The sequence below is a fragment of the Schistocerca gregaria genome, chromosome 3, assembly GCF_023897955.1.
Source record: "Schistocerca gregaria isolate iqSchGreg1 chromosome 3, iqSchGreg1.2, whole genome shotgun sequence".
NCBI lineage: Eukaryota > Metazoa > Arthropoda > Insecta > Orthoptera > Acrididae > Schistocerca > Schistocerca gregaria.
The window spans coordinates 642,368,347-642,391,612 of record NC_064922.1 but is presented as its reverse complement, the minus strand read 5'-3'; the positions used below and the strand labels follow the sequence as shown (position 1 = coordinate 642,391,612).

Genomic DNA, 23,266 nt, shown 5'->3' with positions numbered 1-23,266 from the left:
TACGGTTTGGGTTTGCCAGCAGATGTATTAGTGTTGTAATCATTGCTTACCACTAACCGTATGTGATGCGTACGCCATAACTCGAAGGAGACTTTCATCATTTAATTATATGTCCTCTTTCTTCTATGGAATACTATAATTTCATGTTACCTGTTTTTTGTCCGTTTCCAACATCCACAAATTTCTTATTTTATTCATACCACATTCCATATCTCGTATCTCAATACTCATACGTATTTGAGGTGTTAGTCTCTCCAACATTTTCGATACATATGTATTTGGTCCACATACATAACTTTCAACATTTGGACTATATATCACATTCTCTCACCTCTGCATTGTACTCACTTATATTTTACAAGTCTTTAAGTACATTTTATTGACTTATTCCACACCCGTAAGTATTGTCCGTAAACCAATAAATAGAGAATGATGAGGTGCTTATCGTTATTTCTCTTTCTTTCGTGTCGCACCCGTTCGTCAAGCCCATGAAGAACACTGACAACTTCCTAACGTACTATTACGACTTATTCATAGTTCTCCTTTTGTTTCCTACTGTTTAAACAATCATAGTGAAACAATTCTTCGAGGAGAAACCGCTATTGATTCTGTACTTCAGCAATATACATGAGGACTCACCCGATCTCGTACAATTTAGTCCTACGTGCTAAGGATCTCAGAAGTATTTATCACGAGTAGGTAGCACAAGTTTCTAATACGTGGTCTTTCTTACTAATCCATTACGTGTTCCCAGAATTCCGTAAAGTATCAGATATCGTCTTTCATTCCATCTACCTCTGTGCCTCTACTGATCACATGGACGAAGGTACGTCAACAGTTGCAAGAACAGTTTCGAAAGCGTGAATAACTGATCTCTGAGAAAGTTAGAATGTTACTGTAAAACTGTGTGGTTCAGGGTTGCATCATGATGCGGTTCCATTGTATTACAACATGTTAGTTTGAAAATTATTATGGGTAAAAGTGAGACAACCGGCAGGTATAGTTTCTTTTAGTTTATAAATGCTGCAATTTTATCACTAATACATATTAATGGCTACCGTCTGCATCTCCTGTGCAAGATGGTATGGAAACTCATTGGAACCCCACTAATAATAATCAAATTTGAAAGATTACGACGTCTTTATAGAAACCTTAATGCAATTTCAAATAAATTATGGGTAAGTTTCATACTGACTTTTATATAACCCTGGATTACGCAAATTCGACTCGTAGAACCTAAGAGCAGGCATGGCAGAACATTCGTGAGTGCGGCATGTACAATTAACACTGATTCAAAATGGTTCAAATGACTCTGATCACTATGGGACTTAACTTCTGAGGTCATCAGTCCTCTAGAACCTAGAACTACTTAAACCTAACTAACGTAAGGACATCACGCACATCCACGCCCGAGGCAGGATTCGAACCTGCGACCGTAGCGGTCGCGCGGTTCCAGACTGTAGCGCCTAGAACCGCTCGGCCACAACGGCCGGCCTAACATTGATTCAGTTTTACGCTAAGGTGTACTGTATCATGTCCAGTGGGCTCGATATGCGAGGTACGAATGTGTTTGCCGTCAAAACTATTAAGCAACGAACTACAGTGAATTTGAAAATCATTAATCTGCCATTGCACGCTGCGTCTCAGGATGCGCATCACGGCGTCTTATCTTACCAGAGAAGCAGGAGTTCGCTCTGCGAAGCGTATAGGTACTTTGGTTCTTAACCAAATTTCCCAGGAGAATGGGATTAGGCGCTATGGACCACCTCGTATCAGCATGAATGAATAATGCCACGTGCCGATACGGGAAGACAAAGGTAAAATATGCAAACGAAAAATCCGAGAATGATAATCCTATAATAGTTTGAGAATAAATAAGAAATAACTTGTAGTTCCACAGCCGGCCACGGTGGCCGAGCGGTTCTAGGCGCTTCAGTCAGGAACGGCGCGACTGCTACGGCGCAGGTTCGAGTCCTGCCTGGGGCATGGATGTGTGTGATGTCCTTACGTTAGTTAGTTTTAAGTAGTTCTAAATTATAGGGTGCTGATGACCTCAGATGTTAAGTCCCATAGTGCTCAAAGCCATTTGAACCATTTTGTAGTTCCACATGGACAGTAAAGCTCACTAATACAACTGCAACACAAATACATAAATTACTTAATGATCTGATAATGTTATAGTGAAAGGTACAAAATTTTTCCAGTTACTACACAATGTTGTTGTGAGACACATCGAGTAAATACAAGTTCACGAAATTCCGCTCACTATATTCGTACCTATTCTATATGCGCCAGTGTTTGGTTGTCACCATTACTTTTTCGATTAGGGACCCGAAGATGACACCAACGAGGCACCGAAACTGTTTACTAAAATAATAAAATATTTTGGAAGAATTATGGCTATAGGTTTTTTTTTCTATGACTAAATGAAGTTCATGTTTAACGTCAGGTGGACGGAGACCCACAACATTATTGAATAAGATGTAACCAATACTAACATGTAGATATTAAATGAAATAACGTAAATCCTAGATGAGGGTATCTGGGTGGGATTTTGAACACTAGTCCTCAGCCAGAATACAAGGTGAATGTCATAACCAACCAAGTCCAGACTTCAAGAAAGGGCGTATTTAAAAATAGTCAAGAACAGCCATAAAGATAATTATTTATGTAATACCAGCTTCAGTCTTCTAATTACCTTCGAAAAGTAAAACTGTCCGAACAATACACGGAAGGCCCAACGGTACTGGCCTACCGCCATGTCGTCCTCAGCCGATAGGAGTCACTGGAGGAGAAGCATATGGTGATCACTCTGCTTTCCCAGCCGTTGTCAATTTTAGCGACCGAAGCTTCTAGACAAGTAGCTCCTCAGTTTGTCTCACAATGGCTGACTGCATCCCGCTAACCATCAGAACTCCGCACACCCCGACCGTCAACCACCCAAGACATGCCGGATAGTGGCTAACTACGGTGATCTGAAGGGAACTGGTGTTAGCACTGGGGCAAGACCATTGGCTCTTATCGTCTTCAGTCGTTATAAAATTAGTGACCCAATAAGGACGTTACAATTGTTGTATGTTGTAATTAATTTCGCCATGACAGAAGATGGTCAGATCGAAATCCTTAATAAAAATTATTTCCTCAGAAACTATTGGGCATTTTGAATTATGACTCTTTTCAGCAGAAAGTACGTAATTAATTGGTAAAGGAGCAACCTGGAAAACCATACGGTCCAAAACAAAACATATCGCCGTATACTGAAACTTACATAAGTACATACAACTATTTCACATTATATGTAAATAAATGTAGGTACTTTCGCATGTTTTATTAATAAAAAGCTTACAAAGCGGCACTAAGCAACTGAATTGCCGGCCGCTGTGACCGAGCGGTTCTGGGCGCTTTAGTCTGGAACCGCGAGACCGCTACGCTCGCAGGTTCGAATCCTGCCTGGGACATGGATGTATGCGATGTCCTTAGGTTAGTTAGGTTTAAGTAGTTCTAAGTTCTAGGGGACTGATTACCTCAGAAGTTAAGTCCCATAGTGCTCAGAACCATTTTTTGCAGTCCACTGAACGGTGGCAGGCGGCCTTTCCAGATGAACCACGTTTTATGCCCCATCGGACAAAAAGCAAACATCCTGCAACAATAAGTGACAGGGCCCAGGTAGGAGGAGGGAGTGCTGTGGTCTGGGAAATGATTTCGTGGCGTTCCCTGGGTTATCTCATCATTCTGGAATACAAAACACATTAACAGAAATAAGCATCTATCTTTGCGGTCCATGTCCACCCGTGAACGTAGTTCGTTTATCCTTTGCTGGATGGTATTTACCAGCAGGACAAGGGCCCGTCTCACAGATGGTTCGAAGAGCAGCAGGATGAATTTACCGTACACTTCTGGCCACCAATCGCCCCTATTTTAATCCAATCGAGAAACTGTAGGGCCATCTCGATCGGGCCGTTCTCACCGTGGATCCTTATCTGGGAAACCCAGCGCAGCTGCCCACGCGCTGGAGTCAGCGTGACTCCACGTACCTGTCGGTTCCTTAGAGAACCTTATTGAGTCTCTTTTTGCACGTGCCGCAATGGTCCGCGCTTTGAAAGATGGTTATTCAGCCTTTTGACAGGTGATTGTATTAATGTGCCTGGACACTAAGGGGCAGAAAACGGTCTTTATCAGGAAGGTAAGGAAAATTTTAAACGCTGCGCTAAGTTAAATGTAAAAACTCCATCGCTTATGTGTCTAATACAGTAGTCTTTCCGTACGCATTAGCGAGGGAATAAAAAGTCTAACTTCCATTCAATCTAAACCGTAGAGATAGAATTTAAAGTCTTTGAAAGAGTGCCGGGAAACTATACTCTCTCTTAGGATTACACTGCCAATACAGGTACCGTTTACTTTACCGACAGCTATTTGTAACGTTTTGAAAATAAGAGCTTACCAGTTTTCCGTAATAGACTTCGGTTTGCTATATACGAAAACATTAACTTATGGACATTTGGTGAATAGTTCTAGGTCTGAAGGAAATGAAAATCTCTAAAACTGTCAAGTAAAGTCCTAAAGGCACAGAGAGACAAACACAGCAGAGTTACACTGCAACATTTTAGTGGCTTGCTTCAACACGTGAAGTGGAAGGAGAGTTGAAATAAAAGACTCATAGGTCAGACTGCTCATTCCGTAAATGGTTATCAACGTAAAACAAAGAATAGAAAACGTATTTTTTTACTGAAACGTTCATCGAAATTATGAATCAATACACTCCCTCTTAACGAGAAAAATAACTATTGGAAATTATGTACAGTGTAAAAGTTGAGATGCTTTTACTGCTAACAACTCATTAAAGAGAATAAAAATGTATGTTTGAATACAGAATTGTTGAGGGTTTCATGGCCACTTGCTGACGTATTGCCTGCTAGTTTCTATCTTGAGATCTTCGGCTAACGTTTGTTTAACGATTTTTCTGACATTTTGCCAGAGCCAGTGGATGGATTGGCATTATCAAAGATTTATCCGCCATTGCCTTGATACTGCTAGTCACTTGTCTTCGAGAAAGGTCAGAAAATCATTAAACAAACGTTGGCCGAAGATCCAAAGTCGAAAGCTAACAGTGGATATAAATGTTCTGTAGCTATTTATTTCTCTAGTTCGGTAGGTTGCATCTGTAAGGAGAATCCATAGCTGAATCATAACTTCTTATAACTTCTTTCTACGTTTTCGTGTACACAGGCGAGGGGCCATTTGTCAGTTAGCTGATATTGGAATATGCGTTCTGTAGAGCGGTTGGTTGCGACAGCCTCTTGATCCGAGGGGGAGTTCGTTAAGTAATTCAACAATATTTTTCTGAAAGCATGTTAGTTTTTTTCAGCATTCCAATATAGCATATTTTTCTCCTCTCCTTTGGCTAAGAAACCCTATTTTTGAACATAATCTCCGTTCAATGCGACGGTCTTACGCCGCTTTACTGGGAGGGCTCGTGTGACCGCATGGTACCACCCTACTGGTCGACGTCGGAGCCAACGTCTTGCTGCGTCAATAACCTATCCATCATCCACATGCTGCTTCCCGCGAAGTGCATCCTTCGTTGGGCCAAAGAGATGAAAGCCAGAAGTTGCGAGATGCTGGATGAGGAGGAATGTTTTGTGAGCTCGTCTCGGATGCGCAGATTTACGTGCGACCTTGCTTTGTCAGGAAGAAGGAGAAATTCCTTTGATTTCTTATGGCGCCAAATACCCTCAAGTCATTTCTTCAGTTGCCTGAGGGTAACACGATACACTTCAGAGTTGATCGTTGAACCGTGAGGGAGGACATCAAACAGAGTCCCAGAAGACCGTCTTCATGACTTTACCGCCTGAGGGTGCGGCTTTGAACTTTCTCTTTGGAAAAGTGATAGTGTGGGGCAACTCCATGGGGCGCCATTTTGTTTCCAGTTCGAAATGATGACCTAATGTTTCATCACCTCTGATGGGTTCAACAAAAAATTGTCGCGATCTACCTCGTAATGCGCAAGCAATTCCGCACAGCTGGTCCTTCGTTGCTCTTTATTTAGCTTCTGTTAGACGGCGAGGAACCATCGGGCACATATCTTTGTGTACCCCAAGTGTTAGACGGGTGTCTCAGCACTACCAACATACACCTCCATTGTGCTACAAGGTGCCTGATAGTGATCCATCAATCAACTCGAATGAGAGTGTCCGCACGTTCCATCACTGCAGGAATCACATCTGTGCGCGGCCGATCGGCACCGGTAAGTCGGACAGGTCTGCGCGACCTTGTTACGATGAAGACAGACGCTACGTCTCCGTAGACATTCTGCAAACATCTATGAAAATCAGCGATACTCTGGTTATCCGCCAAAAAGAAAGTCAATGACTGTTTTCTGCTCGGAATGCACCTCCGTCGCAGACGCCATTTTGAAGGTTACGTATACCGCCGCCACATATCGGAACTTGATGACACTACAGGTGCAGAAGTGGGAATTTTCCCTGATGTCCTACAACGAATTTTTTCGAGTGAAATTGGCCGAGAAAAAATAAGTTGCATTACTTGTTGAACGCCCCTCACAATAAGGAGGGAATGCAATAAATCTGTCGCCTACTTATAATGCTACAATGTACGGCTCGGAAAATGAAACAAGAAGTTATTTAATTGTTACGTCGACCCATCGTTCTGATTTCATGGCTTTTATCATTCGGTACGGAGGCCTCCTAAACGAAAATTCTGTAGACACAGCAAATACTGGCAACATAAATCAGCTCACCACGTCCGTTCCGACTGGGCCACTGCTGCCTACAAGGCAGTATGAGGAGCCATCTATGGGACATGTGATCAGCAAATCTCCAGTCGCATCAGCTGTTACTGCCAGTAGAAGAATTCCGACGTAGCCTCTGCTTCTTTATTCAAACGAATCATCACGATAATGAATGGACCCAGTTCCTGAACCCTTACCTAAAGAAAAATCTGAGACGATACCAGCAATAAAACCTGGATCTTCCGCACTGAAAGCAGCGATGCCAACTGTTCATCTTCGGAGGAAGTCGTAGCCTTGAAATAGTTTTGGTAAAGAGGTATTCAAAAACATGTTACTAATATTACAATTTTCACGAAGTGAATTTTGGTGAGAATAAAGATTGTAAATGAACTTCCAGTCCTGTATATCCTTCAATGCTGCCAGTCTGCACAAAATACTGTGAACCTAAAGTAAATAATACCTCTCCATACTTTTTGGGCAGCAGCTGCGATTAGTCTACATGGCCTGCTGTCGTCTTTGTTGTACGGATCTGTTTAGAGCAGCCGGGTGTAGCGCTGATGCTCTCGCTGTGGGTTCAGCTGACTGTGGGTTTATTTTAAGCCGATCCCCGTAGCGCGGTCGGTATTTATGCAGGAGAAACGCTGCCGACCCTGTACAGCGTCCCGCTTCCGAAGCGACTTTCTTCTGGCGCCTCTGTTGTGCTCCGGAGTGAAATCGGGATCTTCTGGAAGGAGGCGCATCTACTTGGAGGGCTCCACGCGGCACCTGGCATGCGGCTAAAACTGTGTCAGTAAACCAGGCACCTTCCTTGTCATTTCTTTTTTGCTCTAAACTCTTCCTTCCCCTCTTTCCCCACCTTATGAACTTTACCCCATCCTGGCTCTAGCCAACACCGCTGCTTTCTTTCCCCATTTCATCATCGACAGTGAAGCACATCGCATTGGCTAGACATCCAGAAAACTCTTACTTGGAACGTGATTGAAATGAAACGGCTTAGATGTAAAGCACTTTCCAAATCGAACAATTATGCTACCAATTATGAGAGTAAAGCTACGTAGTATTGTAGTCTCTCATTTCTAATTATTGTGAAGTAATCTCCAATGTATATATTAAGCTCTGTTACACAGACTGAAAAATATAATCAAGCGCTAACGTACAGATGTGATGTTCGAGAGATGTTGCATTCGTAAGACACTGGAGGAGAAAGTCGGGATAATTTAAAATACATCACTCCTCGTCCATTATCTACCTTCTCTTGATACTCTTGATGTCGGTGACCAGAAAAACTCTAGATTATCTCCATACAGGTTTAATCTGCATTTTAATAGTTTCAAAAATGTCTTAAATACAATCATTTTAGACAAAGTTCAGTTATACGCTTTTAATATTCCCTCCTTTCTTAAACAATGCATTCAGCAATAGCTAAACACAAAATAAGTGAAAGACTGCATTCGTAACGTTCAACGTAGCATATTCACTTGATCTAAATAATTTGTGGTGCCGCATAAGTGTTCAGAGACATGAACGGAACTATCATTCGAAGCAAATATGCCTAATAAACATGGGATCTAAAGTGCATACCATAAGAGCCGCGAGCACCTCTTCGACTTCGCTACTGTGAAACACATCTCTTCTACTTGACAAGTGCTGGCTACACGCGTTTTAGAACTCAAGTGCACTAGACAATTTTTTCTTGTTTTGTCTACACTGCCTTCTCGCAAAATATGAAAAGCAAAGATCTCGCAGTAGATGAGATTTGTTTCACAGTGTCGAAGATGAAGAAGTCCCCATAGTTCTTATGGTACGTATTTTAGAGCACATGTTTACTGGGGTTCTTTGTTTCTAAGGACCGTTCCTGCACAGCCCTGAAAACTGACGATTGCTCATGGGACACCTTGTGTATGAGGTGACTTGCTTATGAAAATTGACCATTCCTAAGGGGCACCCTACATGTGAGGTGACATGCCTGCATCGCTACATTATTCGATGGCTCTTATGATTCACAACAAGTTATTGTCGTGGTGTCCAACTGATATATGTCAAAAATTACTGACTTATTGCGTCTTGCTCATTCATCTCATTCAAGTTGTTACGTAGCTTTGCTTAAATCGGAATCACTCCAAGGCAGAAAACTTTAATACAGTTTGTGGAAGTACATTCTGTGGTGTTGTGCAGGGACTGAAGATGGTAAACGGTCAGTCAAAAAGCAGGTCTTTGAATATGAAACGTTCTGTGAACGCTGCTCTTCGACGACTGAAGGCAGTGCCAATATTTGAGAGCTCGCATTGTATACGTAAAAACGTACAGATGGCTATAGTTTACCGAAGTATTCTCTGAAAATTGTAAGTGATGCGTGGATCTAAATTCTGAAATTAATGAGTATCCAGCGTAATTAGTGACTCCTCCGCATCTCTAAAACTGGCAATCACCATATGTGCCTTATACATTGCCTTTGTAGAAAACTATGGAGAGGTCTGAAGTATATGTGAAGACTTTGGGACACGTCACGCTAATCAGAAGGTACACGCGTAAGCGCGGTATCTTAGCATTTGAGAGATATTTCGTTGCGGTTTAGGGCCTTTGCGAACTGTAACTTCATACGAAGTCGAATCTACAGAATGATTAAAATTCTTACATTCTTTCCGTGGTCACTTACACATCTCGCAGAGCGGGTAGAAAATATAATTTTCTGACATTTATCAATAACATGGTCTTAAATGTGAGGTACCAGTAACTAACTGCTTGCCAGAATGAGAGTCAGCTTTCTTCGCGTGCTAGTGGGTTGCCTAGCTGCCAGGCGCACGCAGCCTAGCTGCGGCAGGTGAAGGGCGGTCGCTCTCCTCGGGAGCGAGCCCGCGTTCTCTCCTTGGCCTTGACACGGCTGCCCGTCACCAGAACGGAACTACCGCAGGTTTCCAGTTCCCATTGGTTGCCAGGCCGGAAGCCCTTTCCCAGAAGATCAGCATATATACGACCGCTCCCCGCCTCTGGCTCGCAGAAACACAGCTCATAAGACACCTTCAGCACTCCTGTAGGTGCTTAAGGCGGCGTTACTAGCTCACCAATTATTTTTATAGCTTTACAAATTCGGTTTTATTCACGAAAATGCCAGTACCATGTCTTATTCTGTTAGTAAAGTTCGTTGCACTGCGACACAAAAACATATTCTTGGCGTTTCAAGTAAATTGATGGTGCAAAAACTAAGAACGCGTTCCTAATATGACTGATATTGAACTATTCAAGAGGAAGTTATTATTTACCTTCAGTTGACTGAACGCCTTTACAGTGGCATGCAGATCATTTTTAACTATAATCGTGTACGCCTACGCCGCCTTCATGATCCGCTTAATAAATTTCTTTGTTTAATACGCCGTTTCGGCTACTCCCATTGACAGATATCTAACAGCTTAGAACTAATAACGCAATGTTCCATGTCAGTATTAAAAAGCTATGCCTAATTTAAGTGACCTCTGTTTCGGCATAGGTTTCTAACACTGATACTCAACCGACGAGGTCTATGCCGCTATATTCACTAATGAGCCATAAAGATCGCGAATTCGCACAGGAAATTTATTTCGCTAATTGATAAACCATCTTCAGTTAACCCATGGGAACGTCTTCGAATGTTAGTATATTCGCCTTCCACTGATGTTTTCGCTTAAGGACCACGAGAAATTAGGTCTCTTGTGGAGGCATACACAATGTCGTTTGCCCCTCGATCTATCTCCGAGTGAAACTGGAGAGGAAACGATTAGTAGTTGTTCAGGGTACCCTTCACACGCATCGTACGGTAGCTTACGGGGTATGTATATAGATGTAAAAATATAGGCGTAACCAGCTAGTTCAACTTGGATTTCTGTCTCCGAGAATGACTTCCTATTTAAATTCCAACATCATAAAGATGGCATCTTTCTGCAGTGCAAAGCTGGCTGCTCGAATGGCACAATTTTAATCTAACGGTATTATTTTAATATTGTGCATTCTGTTGTGCTGCCCTAAGGCGTCTCATTCTAAATAATGCCTGGGATGAGCCAGAAAGCGCATATAATCAACTTGAGGCGAATACCCGGACAGTTCCTTCAAACAAAGCAGTGGATCATTACTTCCTCCCTCCTCCTCATTATGAATTCAGGAGCTGTCTGTAATGATGCCAATCTCTACGCTACGACAAAGATGAACACTTTTTTTAGAAATTTGTTTTTGAATTTAAGCATAGAACGAAAATGCAAAGCAATTTTGTAGATATATCTAATGGAACTGAGGAAGTGATCAGTTGTTAACATTTATCATGGCTAGATAAGTTTGAATTTTTCTGCGCCAATACGTAGAAACTGTTTTATGCAACTAGTATTAAGAAGTATATTTATGGAATTCGTGAAATTATCTAATAGTGCTAGAAAGAGAGCAATACGACTTCACACAATAAATTAGAACATGAACACGAATTTGGGGGAAATTGCTTTCGAAATTCTTGTGGTTTGGTCACAGTTTTAGATCAGTTAACATTACTGAATAATACAGAAGCAGCTAGAAGAATGACAGTTTTGGAATATTATTTCTTGAATCGCTGACAACGGATTTTTCGTGAGAAGAAATATCGTCGGTGCATGGGAAATTTTTTCCACATTTTGTGGTATTTACTTGATTATGACTGTCTCAAATTGTCGAAGATATCGTACAGTTTCCTCCTTCCTCTCTTTTTTTTCGATAACTTGTTGAAATGAGCGTCCACAGAAAAACAGAAGAAATCTTGGAGTTCTCTGTGTCTGCCGTATACGTCATTCTGCGAGAGTGGAAGATCACATTAGATTGAGGAATACCGGCCACTTTCAGATACTGCGATTCCTGAAGAACTGAACTACGTTTTTATCAAATTACTGAAAAAGCATAGTCCCTTGTTCCGTGTGATTGAAATAAAACACATCCGAGATAAAATCGATAGTGAAAAACGAGTGCTGAAGTCCATGCTATACAGCACACTAGCGAGAAAACGATCCACATTTGCGAGTGAGTAATTTACCTGCTGGATAAACGCTCAATTGTAATTGTGCTTAGTGGCCAATATACAGGGAAAGTCTACAAACATCTGCAACGTAAGAAACCGTTCACTGATTCGTACGTGCAGTATGTGCTAAAAGAACAGATTCCACAATGGCTAGCGAGAACATACGGTAAAATAAGCTGCACTAATCAAACCAGGGAACGTACTGTTAGTATTCATATTCCAGATCTTATGCTATTCATTTGCTAAACTTTCTATCAGTTTTAGCATCAAGAAAAGAAAAATTCTACTGACATTTGGAAGAAAAAATCATACAAAAAGATCTAAGACAAAAAAGGACTTTTAAAATGATTAGTGAATTTGAAATGAGGTTATTGCTGTCTAAATTTAGAACGACCATAATCTGAGCAGAATATCTCCACAGAATTCGTCCAATAAAGATGAGAACAAATATGTGATAAAATTATTTCAAAATAGTCTTGATCATTGCCGATGTTAACTTTTGACCGGTTTCTGCCTTTTAATTACGAGCCATCATCAGAGTTGCACCATCTAGATGAAGGCTATGGCTCCTGACTCGCTGTGGAGGCCTCAGTCACTGTAACTGATGAGGCGCCATTGCCGTCATCCAGATGGTGCAAACTCTGATGATAGCCCGTAATTGAAAGGTCGAAACCAGTCAGACGTTAACATCGGCTGCGATCAAGACTGTTCTTGAATAATTTTATGTCAATAAAGATTGCTGTTTTCCAACAATATTGTATAAAATTATGAACAACTCTATGAGTTCTGGTGTCAATAAAAGAATTAAGTCAATGAGTGTAAACAGGCATCAGGGAAGTAGTGCAGCTACCTATTCTGGACTAAATTCCAATTACAGTCTTTCAACTAACTGTGGTCAGGTTCGGCAATAGTTTTTTCCCCTTCTGAGCAAAGTATGCTAAATTTCTTTGCTGAAGTGAACAGTCGTAAAAATATTGTAGATTATGTCAATAGCCACCAAAGTAGAGATAACGTAATTTGTTACGCAGCCTTCAAGGTAAGATGTGAACAAAATAATTTCCTCTTGAATACCTAATAACAACCAGATTTATTCCTAGAATTATTCCCAAAAATTTACACAGAAATCAGAGCAACGTATTTCCGTGAGAGAATACCTTCACGTGGTTCTAGACTTTACTAGTTAATAAAGAGGTAAATGAAAAGTTACAAAGATTACATAACCATATGTAACTGCTACCAAGAGAAACAACGAACTTGTTGCGTCCTCTGCGTTCTTCTAGATCTCAGAACGATACCCAGCGCAGTGGCGCAGCTGTGTATTGTTAATTTTACGTTTTGGAGGACGACGGTTAAATTCCCACCCGATAGATAAGGCTTAACTTTCCCTAAAAACCTTAATACAAATGACTGAGGTGTTTCATACCAAAGGGCAAAATGCCCGTCAGTGAAATATGCAGACGACATTAGTTCCTGATGAACGTTAAGAAAGAATGAAGGATTGGAAAGAAGACGAAATTAAACTGACGGAAGAGAAATATTACACCAAAATATTTATGAAAGTCTGATGTGGTCCTATACTGGTCACATGTTTACAAGACACAAAATTGCCGTAGACGACAATTAATGTGCTTAATAAATCTACATTTCTTCGACAATCAAAGTCCTATACGTCATTTGTGACAGAACTGACAAAGAAGTGTAGTTACCAGCAGTACAGCCTACATATCAAAAAAGAGAAAAGAAACTGAACGATTTTTGGAGCTACGTTATCCAGTTATATATAGAGAGAAGTATAAGAAGTCTCACCTTGGGCTACGTCTTGGCTCCTTGAAGAGAATCTCTCCAGGTCCATCTGGAACTTGGTTCCCCAGACGTGCAGACTGAGGGCGTGTGATCGCAAGTACCTGTCGAGTCGTACTTCAATGTCTTGTGAACCTTCCTCTGGCGCTATGTTACTGTCGTCGTCGTCCTTATCTGCTACCTTCTTATCCAACGTCACCAGCCCTGGAATGACCGGTATACTTTCTTTGGACTCAGCCTTGTCGATCATAGCTACAAGTTTCCCTTCTTCACAGTCGAGATCACCTCCACAATCGTGTGCATCTCCAGAAGAACGCCCACCAACTGCTGCGCTAGCCAAGCTATCCATTTCGCTGCCAGTGGCTAACTCATTCTCATTCTGTCCGCTTTCTGAAATGAATTCTCCTGGCGGATCTATTTTCACAACGGTAGCTTCCACCGGAGTTGTCGGAATGGCTGTACTCAGGACCACGTTGAACAAGGTTGCTCCGCAGAGAACTGCTATCCAGAGCCGCATGTCTGGTGTTGTTGGACAGCAGTTGCACAATTCAAACTGCCAGTTGTGAGCCTCGGGGAGGGTTACGCAGTGCTACACGGACAGAGGGCTATAGTGTCCGGCCACGACGTGAGTGCAGCGGTTTTATGGCCGGGCGGGTCCGTCGACGAAGAAGGGGAGACGCAACGTTGGCAGCGTGCGTAGCGTAACTGGGTGACAATGAGGTAACTCTGGCTACGGAAACCGAATAAAACGAGCCTCCGAGGGAGGGCAGTCGGCCAACAGTCCTGGAGGACATTCCTGAGGGGGTCTACTGTGCCCGACATCCGTTCCTAGATCCCGGAAGAGTCGATCACCTCCCTGCGTTGTCATGGAAACAAAGCACGCCGCAGAGTCGGCCGGTGCAACCGAATATTGATTAGCGGGCTCGCCGCCAGACCTGCTGCCCTACTGCTACGGGAATTGGCTGTCTGCCTTAGTGGAGGGCGGGACAGGTGACTTACGGGATCCAAAAACGGAAAAACATGACGTATTTCGGAAGTTAATAGTGATTTGGGTAAAATATGAACTATCAGAAGACGGGTGGCAACGTTAACTTTCTCTTTATTTGGGTTTACTCAGCGCTGATCCATAAACCCAAGATATTACCTACGCTACTGGAAGGTCGCAGGTAATGAGGTCAGTGACACCAAGTAAAAGTTGGGGATTATCAAGTCTATAGCACCACTTGGTTTCGGATAAGCTCTACAGTTCCTCGCCATGCGCGTAATAGAAGGGCTCAGTGAAGTGGTTCAGAAAGTGGACACACAACCCAAAGAAGTGGGCAGAGTCTTGTCCTCCTTCACAGAGGCCGGCCGTTGTGGCCGAGCGGTTTTAGGCGCCTTAGTCCGGAACCGCGCGACTGCTACGGTCGCAGGTTCGAATCCTGCCTAGACCATGGATGTGTGTGATGTCCTTAGGTTGGTTAGGTTTAAGTAGTTCTAAGTTCTAGGGGACTGGTGACCTCAGATGTTAAGTCCTATAGTGCTCAGAGCCATTTGAACCTTCACAGAGTCAGGTTGCCAATGGCTTTCCTAAACCAGTTTTGATGAAAGTTGGGAATGGTTCTGTTTCTCACTTCCTACTTATTCCTGCCCGTGTCCGTACTCCTTTGAACACAAATTATCCGTATTTTGTTTTTCCACCTACAGTTGTAGATCTGAAAACTCAAATAAGTATTTCAGATTCAGAAGAAATACGACAGTGCCTGAATTTAACAGCCGATTCTGAACGGTAGAATGTGAAGGAACAACCTCCATATAAATCCCCAACCACTATGAATGATATATAAGACTGCTGGAGGAAGAACAAAGTTTCAAAAAATGCCACTCAACTGGCTTACGCCTTTGTCATTTAATTAATTTCGGTTTGTGACAGCAGTGCCACATTGATTGCTTATTAAAGAAGAAAGTATGTTGTTATCAAATATCTACAGACAAGTTTCTTCCAACCTATTTCCTGCCATTTTGCCTGACATGCCGAACGAATTATGAAATAAGTTTACACCTTTACTGATTGAGTTCTCTCCAGCTATAGTTCCCAGTCGAATGCGGATAACATTCAGTTGCCAGTGAAATTACTAAATTTGTAGCATTACACGCAATTGAGTTGAAGATGTTAATACAGCTTGTATCTGTGCGTGAGGGGGGACACTGTTCACTAGTGAACTCACAGCCTCTTCATTTCAGGTTGTGGTGGCAGCTATGATATTTTATTGTTTAATTAGATGTGGAACACCTCTTTGATATAACATATGACATTTACGCGGCTCATATCAGAGGGTTCCGAACACTGGTTGGCATTCCTGTCGTTTGGCTGCCGGCGGTGGACAGTTTTCGCCACGTGATTGAAACTCTTACATTGACTGGCCCGACCGTATGTTATGTATTACCAAATACCATAATTTCACAAACCTGAAGATGGGATCCTAAAATCTCGAATCCGTCGTGGTTTAAATAAATATTAGTACAACTAAAGTGGATGACTCTAAATTAATTATTATATCTATTAATCCAGCCATACGAAGCCTGAAGGTGGCTGTAACTGTAAACGTCCACTCCCTTCCGATAATCAGTGACTTCAACTTCGGTTTCGCATTCTCTGCACGAGCAAACGGAGTTTTCAAGTAATTTGGCTTTGACGCAAGCTTCCTTCAACTAAAAAGGTCATTTAAAATGTTTCCATGTAGAATAGTACACCTAAATATAGCTGTATATCATTAAAATTATAGATGGTGTGCCTTTTAAATTAGTAACCGAGTACAATATTTGGCGTGAGTTACATTATTGTAAAGGTAAGTAATATCATAAGAACAATGCTACAATTGAATAGCATTGTATTTTTTAACCTATGCTATTACTTATCCTGTCCGACGTGGAGAAGACATACAAGTACGTCCCAATCGGTACAGATATTATTTCCCAGATAATGTTCGAATTTATACATCGGTAATCTCTTCAACTTATCCTTTGAAAACATACCATGTATATTCTTCACGATACAAAGATGTAACCATTACACGAGGGAAAGGAAACTTTTCTAGGTCTCACATCGAGATGTCGTTGATATTAAGGAATGTATTTCTTATTTCTGTTTTAGTACATGTTATGTAATAACCTAAGACATATAAGTTTACTCGGCGGAAAGGTAGCGCTTTTCGAAGTAATCGCACTGTGTGTGTTTCGTTCAGATGGTTAAGTGGAATATTGTTTCGCTAAACCATTCTTTACTTAGATGGTGTATCCTCAACATAAATTCACCCCAAATAGACTACAAGCAAACTGATCTGTTATTTCCTAAAGATAAGAAATACGTCACTAAAAACGAAGCCCCGTACTTCTCTTGGAGATAATTCTAATGAATATCCTCCCATATCCACAACCTCGAATGAAATCATCGAGAAGGAATATCGGAAATTCTAGATGTGTGGTGTAGGTGACGCTACAGGTATGTCACAAGGCAGGTTGATCGACACTGAAACCCGTGTGTGGAAACAAGTGACCAAGAAAAGGTTCCACTTTGTTTACTGTGATTCAATAAAGACCCTTGTGTGGTGTAGGTGACGCTACAGGTATGCCACAAGGCAGGGTGATCGACATTCAAACCCGTGGGTGGAAACAAGTGACCAAGAAAAGGTTCCACTTTGTTTACGGTGAGTCAATAAGGACTCTTCTTATTCATTAGCTTATAAAGAAGAGTAACACTAACACGAAGAAAGTTTATTGCCATATGGGATGAAACCTAGGTGACGAGAAGATTGAATTGCGGAAATTGGAAATAAAAATTGTCTCTAATGCTATCACGTAAAATACGAATTGGTGAAATGAATCCTGTTCACCAGGTGTATCACTTGTGACTTCCGCGTGTTCCCACACGTGAAGCAGTTACGGGTGGAAAACGTTTTCTAAATTTGTTGATATTACAGAACTGCAGTTCGTGGATAGTATCAATAAACCTCATTAATAGTCACAGTTCCCACCCACAACATTTGATTCAAATTGATAATCCACAGTCAGAAATAAGTCCAGACTGTGGAACACATAGAACTGGTCTATCCAGTTAAGTTAATAAATGCGTAGGTTACTTCTGAAGAATCTTATAACCTTCTAATAAACACAGAAATAGGTTCATCTGTGGTCGTAGCTGTTCAAAGGGTTTCAAAGATACAGCGCGACTTCCATACTTGGCATTTTTCATGACACCACTTTGTATTTAAATGTTACCGGTATGGGTTTGGTTCTGTTGTACAGAGTTGTAAAGTACTGTGTAGAATTCAGTATTAGAATTTAAACAGCGGCTACTACACGGACTTCCGACGTTTCCTGCATTTCTAAGACATGTAATGACCGGTGAGTACAGATTAGATTAGGAACAGTGTGGTTACAAGGTCAGGTGAACGACCGAAACGTGCATGACTCGAGATCTTTCGGAGACAGCCATGAGGCCTTGAATACGTGTAGAACAGAATAAAAAAGGCAGTGTATATGTGTTGCTTAATTTCTTTCATCTTCAGTTGGAGTTTTATGCCACGTAGACATCATTGCCTTTTATTTCATTGTATTTTTTATATTAAGTTAATAATTTTGGTCTCCTACAAGTACCATAATCATTGTAACTCAAACAACGACTTCGTCTTAAGAGAGAACGTCTTGATGAAAAAAGGTATAATAAATAACTGGAAAAACGTTGCGCCTGCTATCACAATTTAAAACAGAACACTGTCAAAACTTAAATGGTTTTTTACCTAGACGAGGAACTTTTCATCTTTTTCTCGTAAAATACACGAGAACTCGTGGTATCCTATAACTTGTAACTGATGCTGACGGTTGTAGATACATTTGGTGTAAACGAGAAACAACTTTCACGAGCACAGCGTATTTTCTATAATTCAGTGATAAATTGAAATCGATTATACAAGCCAAAAAGGACGCCTCTCATTTCTCCGAGAATCACCAAGACCTCCTCAGGAAGTAACGCCTTTGAAGCACCTATTCCCCTCCTGCCATGCTCGTCACACAGATTAGTGACATTCAGTTTGAGTGCACTTTCCACAAGTGAACCGAACAGTGAGAGCTGAACCTGATTCGTAATTCAAATAAGTTCAACTCTCGGACGCTCTACGTTAGAGACTGCCTTCCGAATAATGATGATTGCTGGCGGATGCCAAAAGAATGTGATTACGCAATGTCTGGCTGGCACAAGACTGTTTTACCAATTGAGAAAGATAGAGACGTTGGGTGCATTCAGATCAGAGATGCACTGAACGATAAGTCTTGTGTGACTGAGCACTTAAGAAGAGTTGCCACAGCAGAATAAAACTAATACGCTGAAAATAATTTCTGTAGTCTTCCACTCTGGTTCTTTCTAATTCCCACATTCGGTCGTCCTATGTATTTCTTACCCTAATCTGTTTATGAACGGAGGCGTCTACCTGCTATCTCACACAGGTAAGATTTGCAGATCATGGTGCCATAGAAGATATAATGGTACGTTACCGAAATAAATTTTGTTGCTAAAACGGAAACGTATCTATATTCACAACAAGTTTTTTTTCCTTTTCTTTATTTTTGAGCACTTTGTTTTCGGACTGAGTTGATGCAGACTACCATTAATTCCTGTCTACTTCAATGTCTGCCTTACACTTTTTCCCCTGTACATAGAATAAATGTTAACAGTGAATATTGTCATTGATATCCTTTCCCCTTGAATTTTAATACCGATTTTGTATCTTCCCCTTATTTCCGGCATTGCTCCTTCGTTATATACATTGCGCAATACAATTAAAGTCTCACCTTCTCGAGACTGCATAGTTGTGTCCCATTGCGACGCAGAAGCTTGAAATTCCTCTCAATGGTTCCTACAATAGTCCAAAAGCGTGCCGTTTTGTAACGTCAAGGTCGGGATTCACGACGCTTGAAACAGCGAGGCGTCGACACATGCGAAAAAGTGGCAAATCTCAATTCATGTGAGGTATAAGGTGGGTTAATGACGTCACATTCGCATGAGATTTCATCAGAATTCCGCTCAACGCCACCACTGACATGCCACATGATGGGAACGTTATCACACGCCCTCTTGCCAACATTCTGACACCTCTGCAATGAAGGTCAGTATCTGGATACTCATCGTTGAAAGAAAGCGATTTTTTTGTGGGTGACCGAAGAAAAATTTCAACCGCACCACCTCTTAGTGTCGACACGAAATGCTCTTCAGGGTTGGCTTCAATGAAAACACCCTTTATCTCGGGGCATTCATGGTGGAAACAGTTCGCAATGCAGAGCAACAACACAGCGTTCTCCATAATCTTTGACACTGCTGCTAACATTCCACAGTCCATGAAACCCCTCTCTAACAGCATCGTGGGCCTGTAATCTCTCTGAACGTGATGGCAGGTCCTTGGGTGTAATACGACGGCAGTTTTTCTCTGGTCACCAGGGCGGAAACCACTAGTGACTGTTCAGAACGCTTCGATTAAATCTGAACTTTATCTGAAGCAGCAAAGGGTGCTTATGCCATTCTGCAGCGTTATCTCAGCGGCTGTGATACTAGCACATACGGCAATAAAACGGCAACACCGACGGTGTCACCCTTGTACCTTTATTGAGCACTTTAAAAATGTGCTTGTACAGAGGCAGGCAGTCACTGACTATCACGCGCCAGCGTGAGAGGCGTCTCTTTCTATATCCCTTAGATTTCGCATGCGGTCTGAAGGCGCTATTCAGCAATACCCTGTATAGCATTCCTCAACTCAGAGGAGTAGAAATGGTTGCCTGCCACGCCAGGACTTAGTAAACAGGGATTAGTTGTTTCTGCACAGGTACATTTTTAGTGTGCTGAATAAAGGTGTGCGGGTGGCACCGACGATGTTGCCAAGTTCAGAATGTCTTAGTGGTACCCTTTGCCACTTTATTCATGCATGTGTCAGTGTCACACCCGTCGTGCTGCTTCCGATCACGTTCAGATTTCGGCTAATGGTGCTGAACGGTCTCCAGTGCGTCCGCTGTGTATAATAGAGCAAACATTGAGGTCAAAAGGGGTTGCACGTCCACCACGTCTTTCCAGAAAGGGTCATTCGCGGTCGTCCGGTGGGGGGTAGGGCGGAAAGGGGGAGGGACAGGAGTGACGGGGCATTCGGCAGTGTCAAAGGTTGCGAAAAACGCCGTCCTGCGACTCATCTTCTCATAATACTGGTAACTGTCGATTTCGATTGCGAACTGTGTGGGAATCAACAACGAAGGGAAGACGTGGTTCTATTGACGCCATTTACGCCACCTCCAGAGGCATTTTCGTCTCCATGCTCAGAGATAGGTCTGAAACGTTTTCCTTGTCCACCCATAAGAGAACCGAGTGATTTCAACCGCTGACCGTTTCAGTTCTGACTTTCACCACAGAGATGTCACACGAAGGGCTTAACTGTGGATGAGAGGGTGTGTGAACACGTTTGCATCATGTGACACTTGCTCAGTGTCTTTGAGCAGATCTGATGGCAATGTGACACCATTAACCCACCTTACACTTCACAGGAACTTGTGAACTCAGGCCTTTCCTCGCATGTGCCAACGACCTGCTGTTTGAAGCGTCACCAAGCCCAAGGGTTACATCGCAGAGCGCGGGGTTCTCACCATTACAAAGGAAATATTAAAATACTGTACCAGAAGCCGTTATAACGTATTATTAGATATCATCCACCAGCCATTATTCCTCGCCCCTGAGCCCAGGATTTACATTAAAGAGGCAAGTTGTAGCTTTTGAGCGAAATCTAAAACTTCTGCGCCGCAATGGAAGATAATTACGCGATTTTTTGACTGTTACTGTAGACTGAAAATTAGCAGCAAAAGAGTACATCTGTGCCTTACGTCCTTTTTAAAACGAGCACTATATCCTCCATTTTTCCATTTATACTGTCCCCTATTGTTTCCTGTACATTTTGTGAATTATCAAGCCTTCCCTTTGCATATTCATACTTTTCTCAGAACTTTGAAAATGATATAGCATTTTACGCTGTCGAACTATTTTTTCTAGGTCGACAAATTCTATGAATGTGACCAGATTTTTCTTAAGTCTTGCTGCCGTTACCGAGTGCAACGTTATAACGTCACACCTGTCTCTCTTATGTCGTTACCTCACCGAAAGCCAAAGTGGTCATCAACCTACATCTCCTTAGTTTTCTTTTGCGTTCTTCCGTACCTTATGCTCAGCAACTTAGATGCATAAGTTGTTAAAGTGATTATGCGATATTTCTCGTACTTATCTACCATTGCTACCTACCAGATTTCGCGGATATATTTTTCTGAAAGTTTGTTGCTATGTGTTCAGTCTAATAGGTTCTACAGATCTACTTATATAGTCGTTTGGATGGCACTTCTCACAATTTCAGTGGAAAGACGTATGTTTCTTCTACCATCTTTTACGGGAGGTATTTAAAAGCACTGTTAACTTTGACTCCAGTCTTGTATCTCCTATGTTTTCCATACCGACTCCCATTTCTTCTTCTACCACGAAGGTAAGGTTCTCTCCCTCGTAAAAGCCATCAGTGTACTTCTCTTTTACCTGTTCCTCTGCGTTTGACTTTGACGCCCCTGCTTTCAATTGTACCAAATGTTGTCATGACCGTTTCATATGCTGAATCATTCCTTATGATTATCACTTTCTTTTCGATATCTTCGCATTCTCCGTGCAGTTATTTCTCACGGCCTTACGCTGTTCATATATATATCGGATAATTTTTGTACTTCCTCCTCCTGTTGATAAAATGAGGTACTCCTTCTGTTACCTATGGTTTCCTTACAGCTACTTTCTTGTACCTGCAACTGTTTGCCACACTTCTGTGAGTGCCCCATCTAGAGACGACCATTTCTCTTCAACTGTACTGTTAGCTGCGTTATACGTTATAGCTTTATCTACATCCTTAGAGAACTACAAATGCATCGCATCATTCCCTAGCACATCTCTTTCCATGTATATATAGTCCTAGGTACGTCTTGCAGTCAATTTTTTGGTTTCGTTTTCTGACCATGACGTATTTCACCTGGAATATTCTCGTGCCTCCGGATCTTATCCAAGTATACTTTTTCCTTATTTTTGGAGAGTGTATTCCCTGTTATGAGCTGAAATTTGCTGCAGAAATCTTTCTCCTCTCTCATTTTTACTACGAAGCTCATATTCTGAGGCAACTCTGTCTGCTATTTGTTGACCCGCATTGCACTCCAATGCTCCATGATTATTAGACTATCGTCTCCCTTTACACAACTTATTTATTTTATAGTCAGAAGAAAAATGCTCCTATCGGAGCGCAAAGAAGCCGAATATGGTCCTATTTACTAAAAGAACCAAACTGAAAATTGCGGTACTATCAGCCCCATTCTACGTGTCTCAGCACCTTCAAAAAAAGTTCCTAAATATTTTAACATGCGAATATATTCGCGCTCTTTTTTAACATACAACTCACCTCTCGCTCCCACAGACTCCCTTGACTGTAAGTCGCTCACACCCATTAGCCCATCACTGTAATACGCTCATATCTATCCACCCCCACATGCCCATTCTCACTCACTCATCCATCCCAATTCATTATCACTATCTCTTTGTGTTCTTCAGACACTGTCCTCTGCCTTAGAGCCACAGTCTCCTTCGTTCTGTCCCGCCACCACAATCTCCTCCCACTGTCACCGTCTTCTTC

At 41.9% G+C, this 23,266-nt stretch overlaps 1 protein-coding gene across 1 annotated transcript in view; it reads right to left on the bottom strand.

Moving 5' to 3' along the window:
• LOC126355765 (uncharacterized) overlaps positions 1-14,185 on the bottom strand; it is a 36,995-nt gene extending 22,810 nt beyond the window's left edge. The window contains exon 1 of the mRNA XM_050006166.1: positions 13,560-14,185. Within this exon, the coding sequence (XP_049862123.1) occupies positions 13,560-14,070 (511 nt within the window). The 5' untranslated portion in view covers positions 14,071-14,185. The remainder of the gene's footprint in view (positions 1-13,559) is intronic.
• Between the last annotated feature and the right edge of the window lie 9,081 nt (positions 14,186-23,266).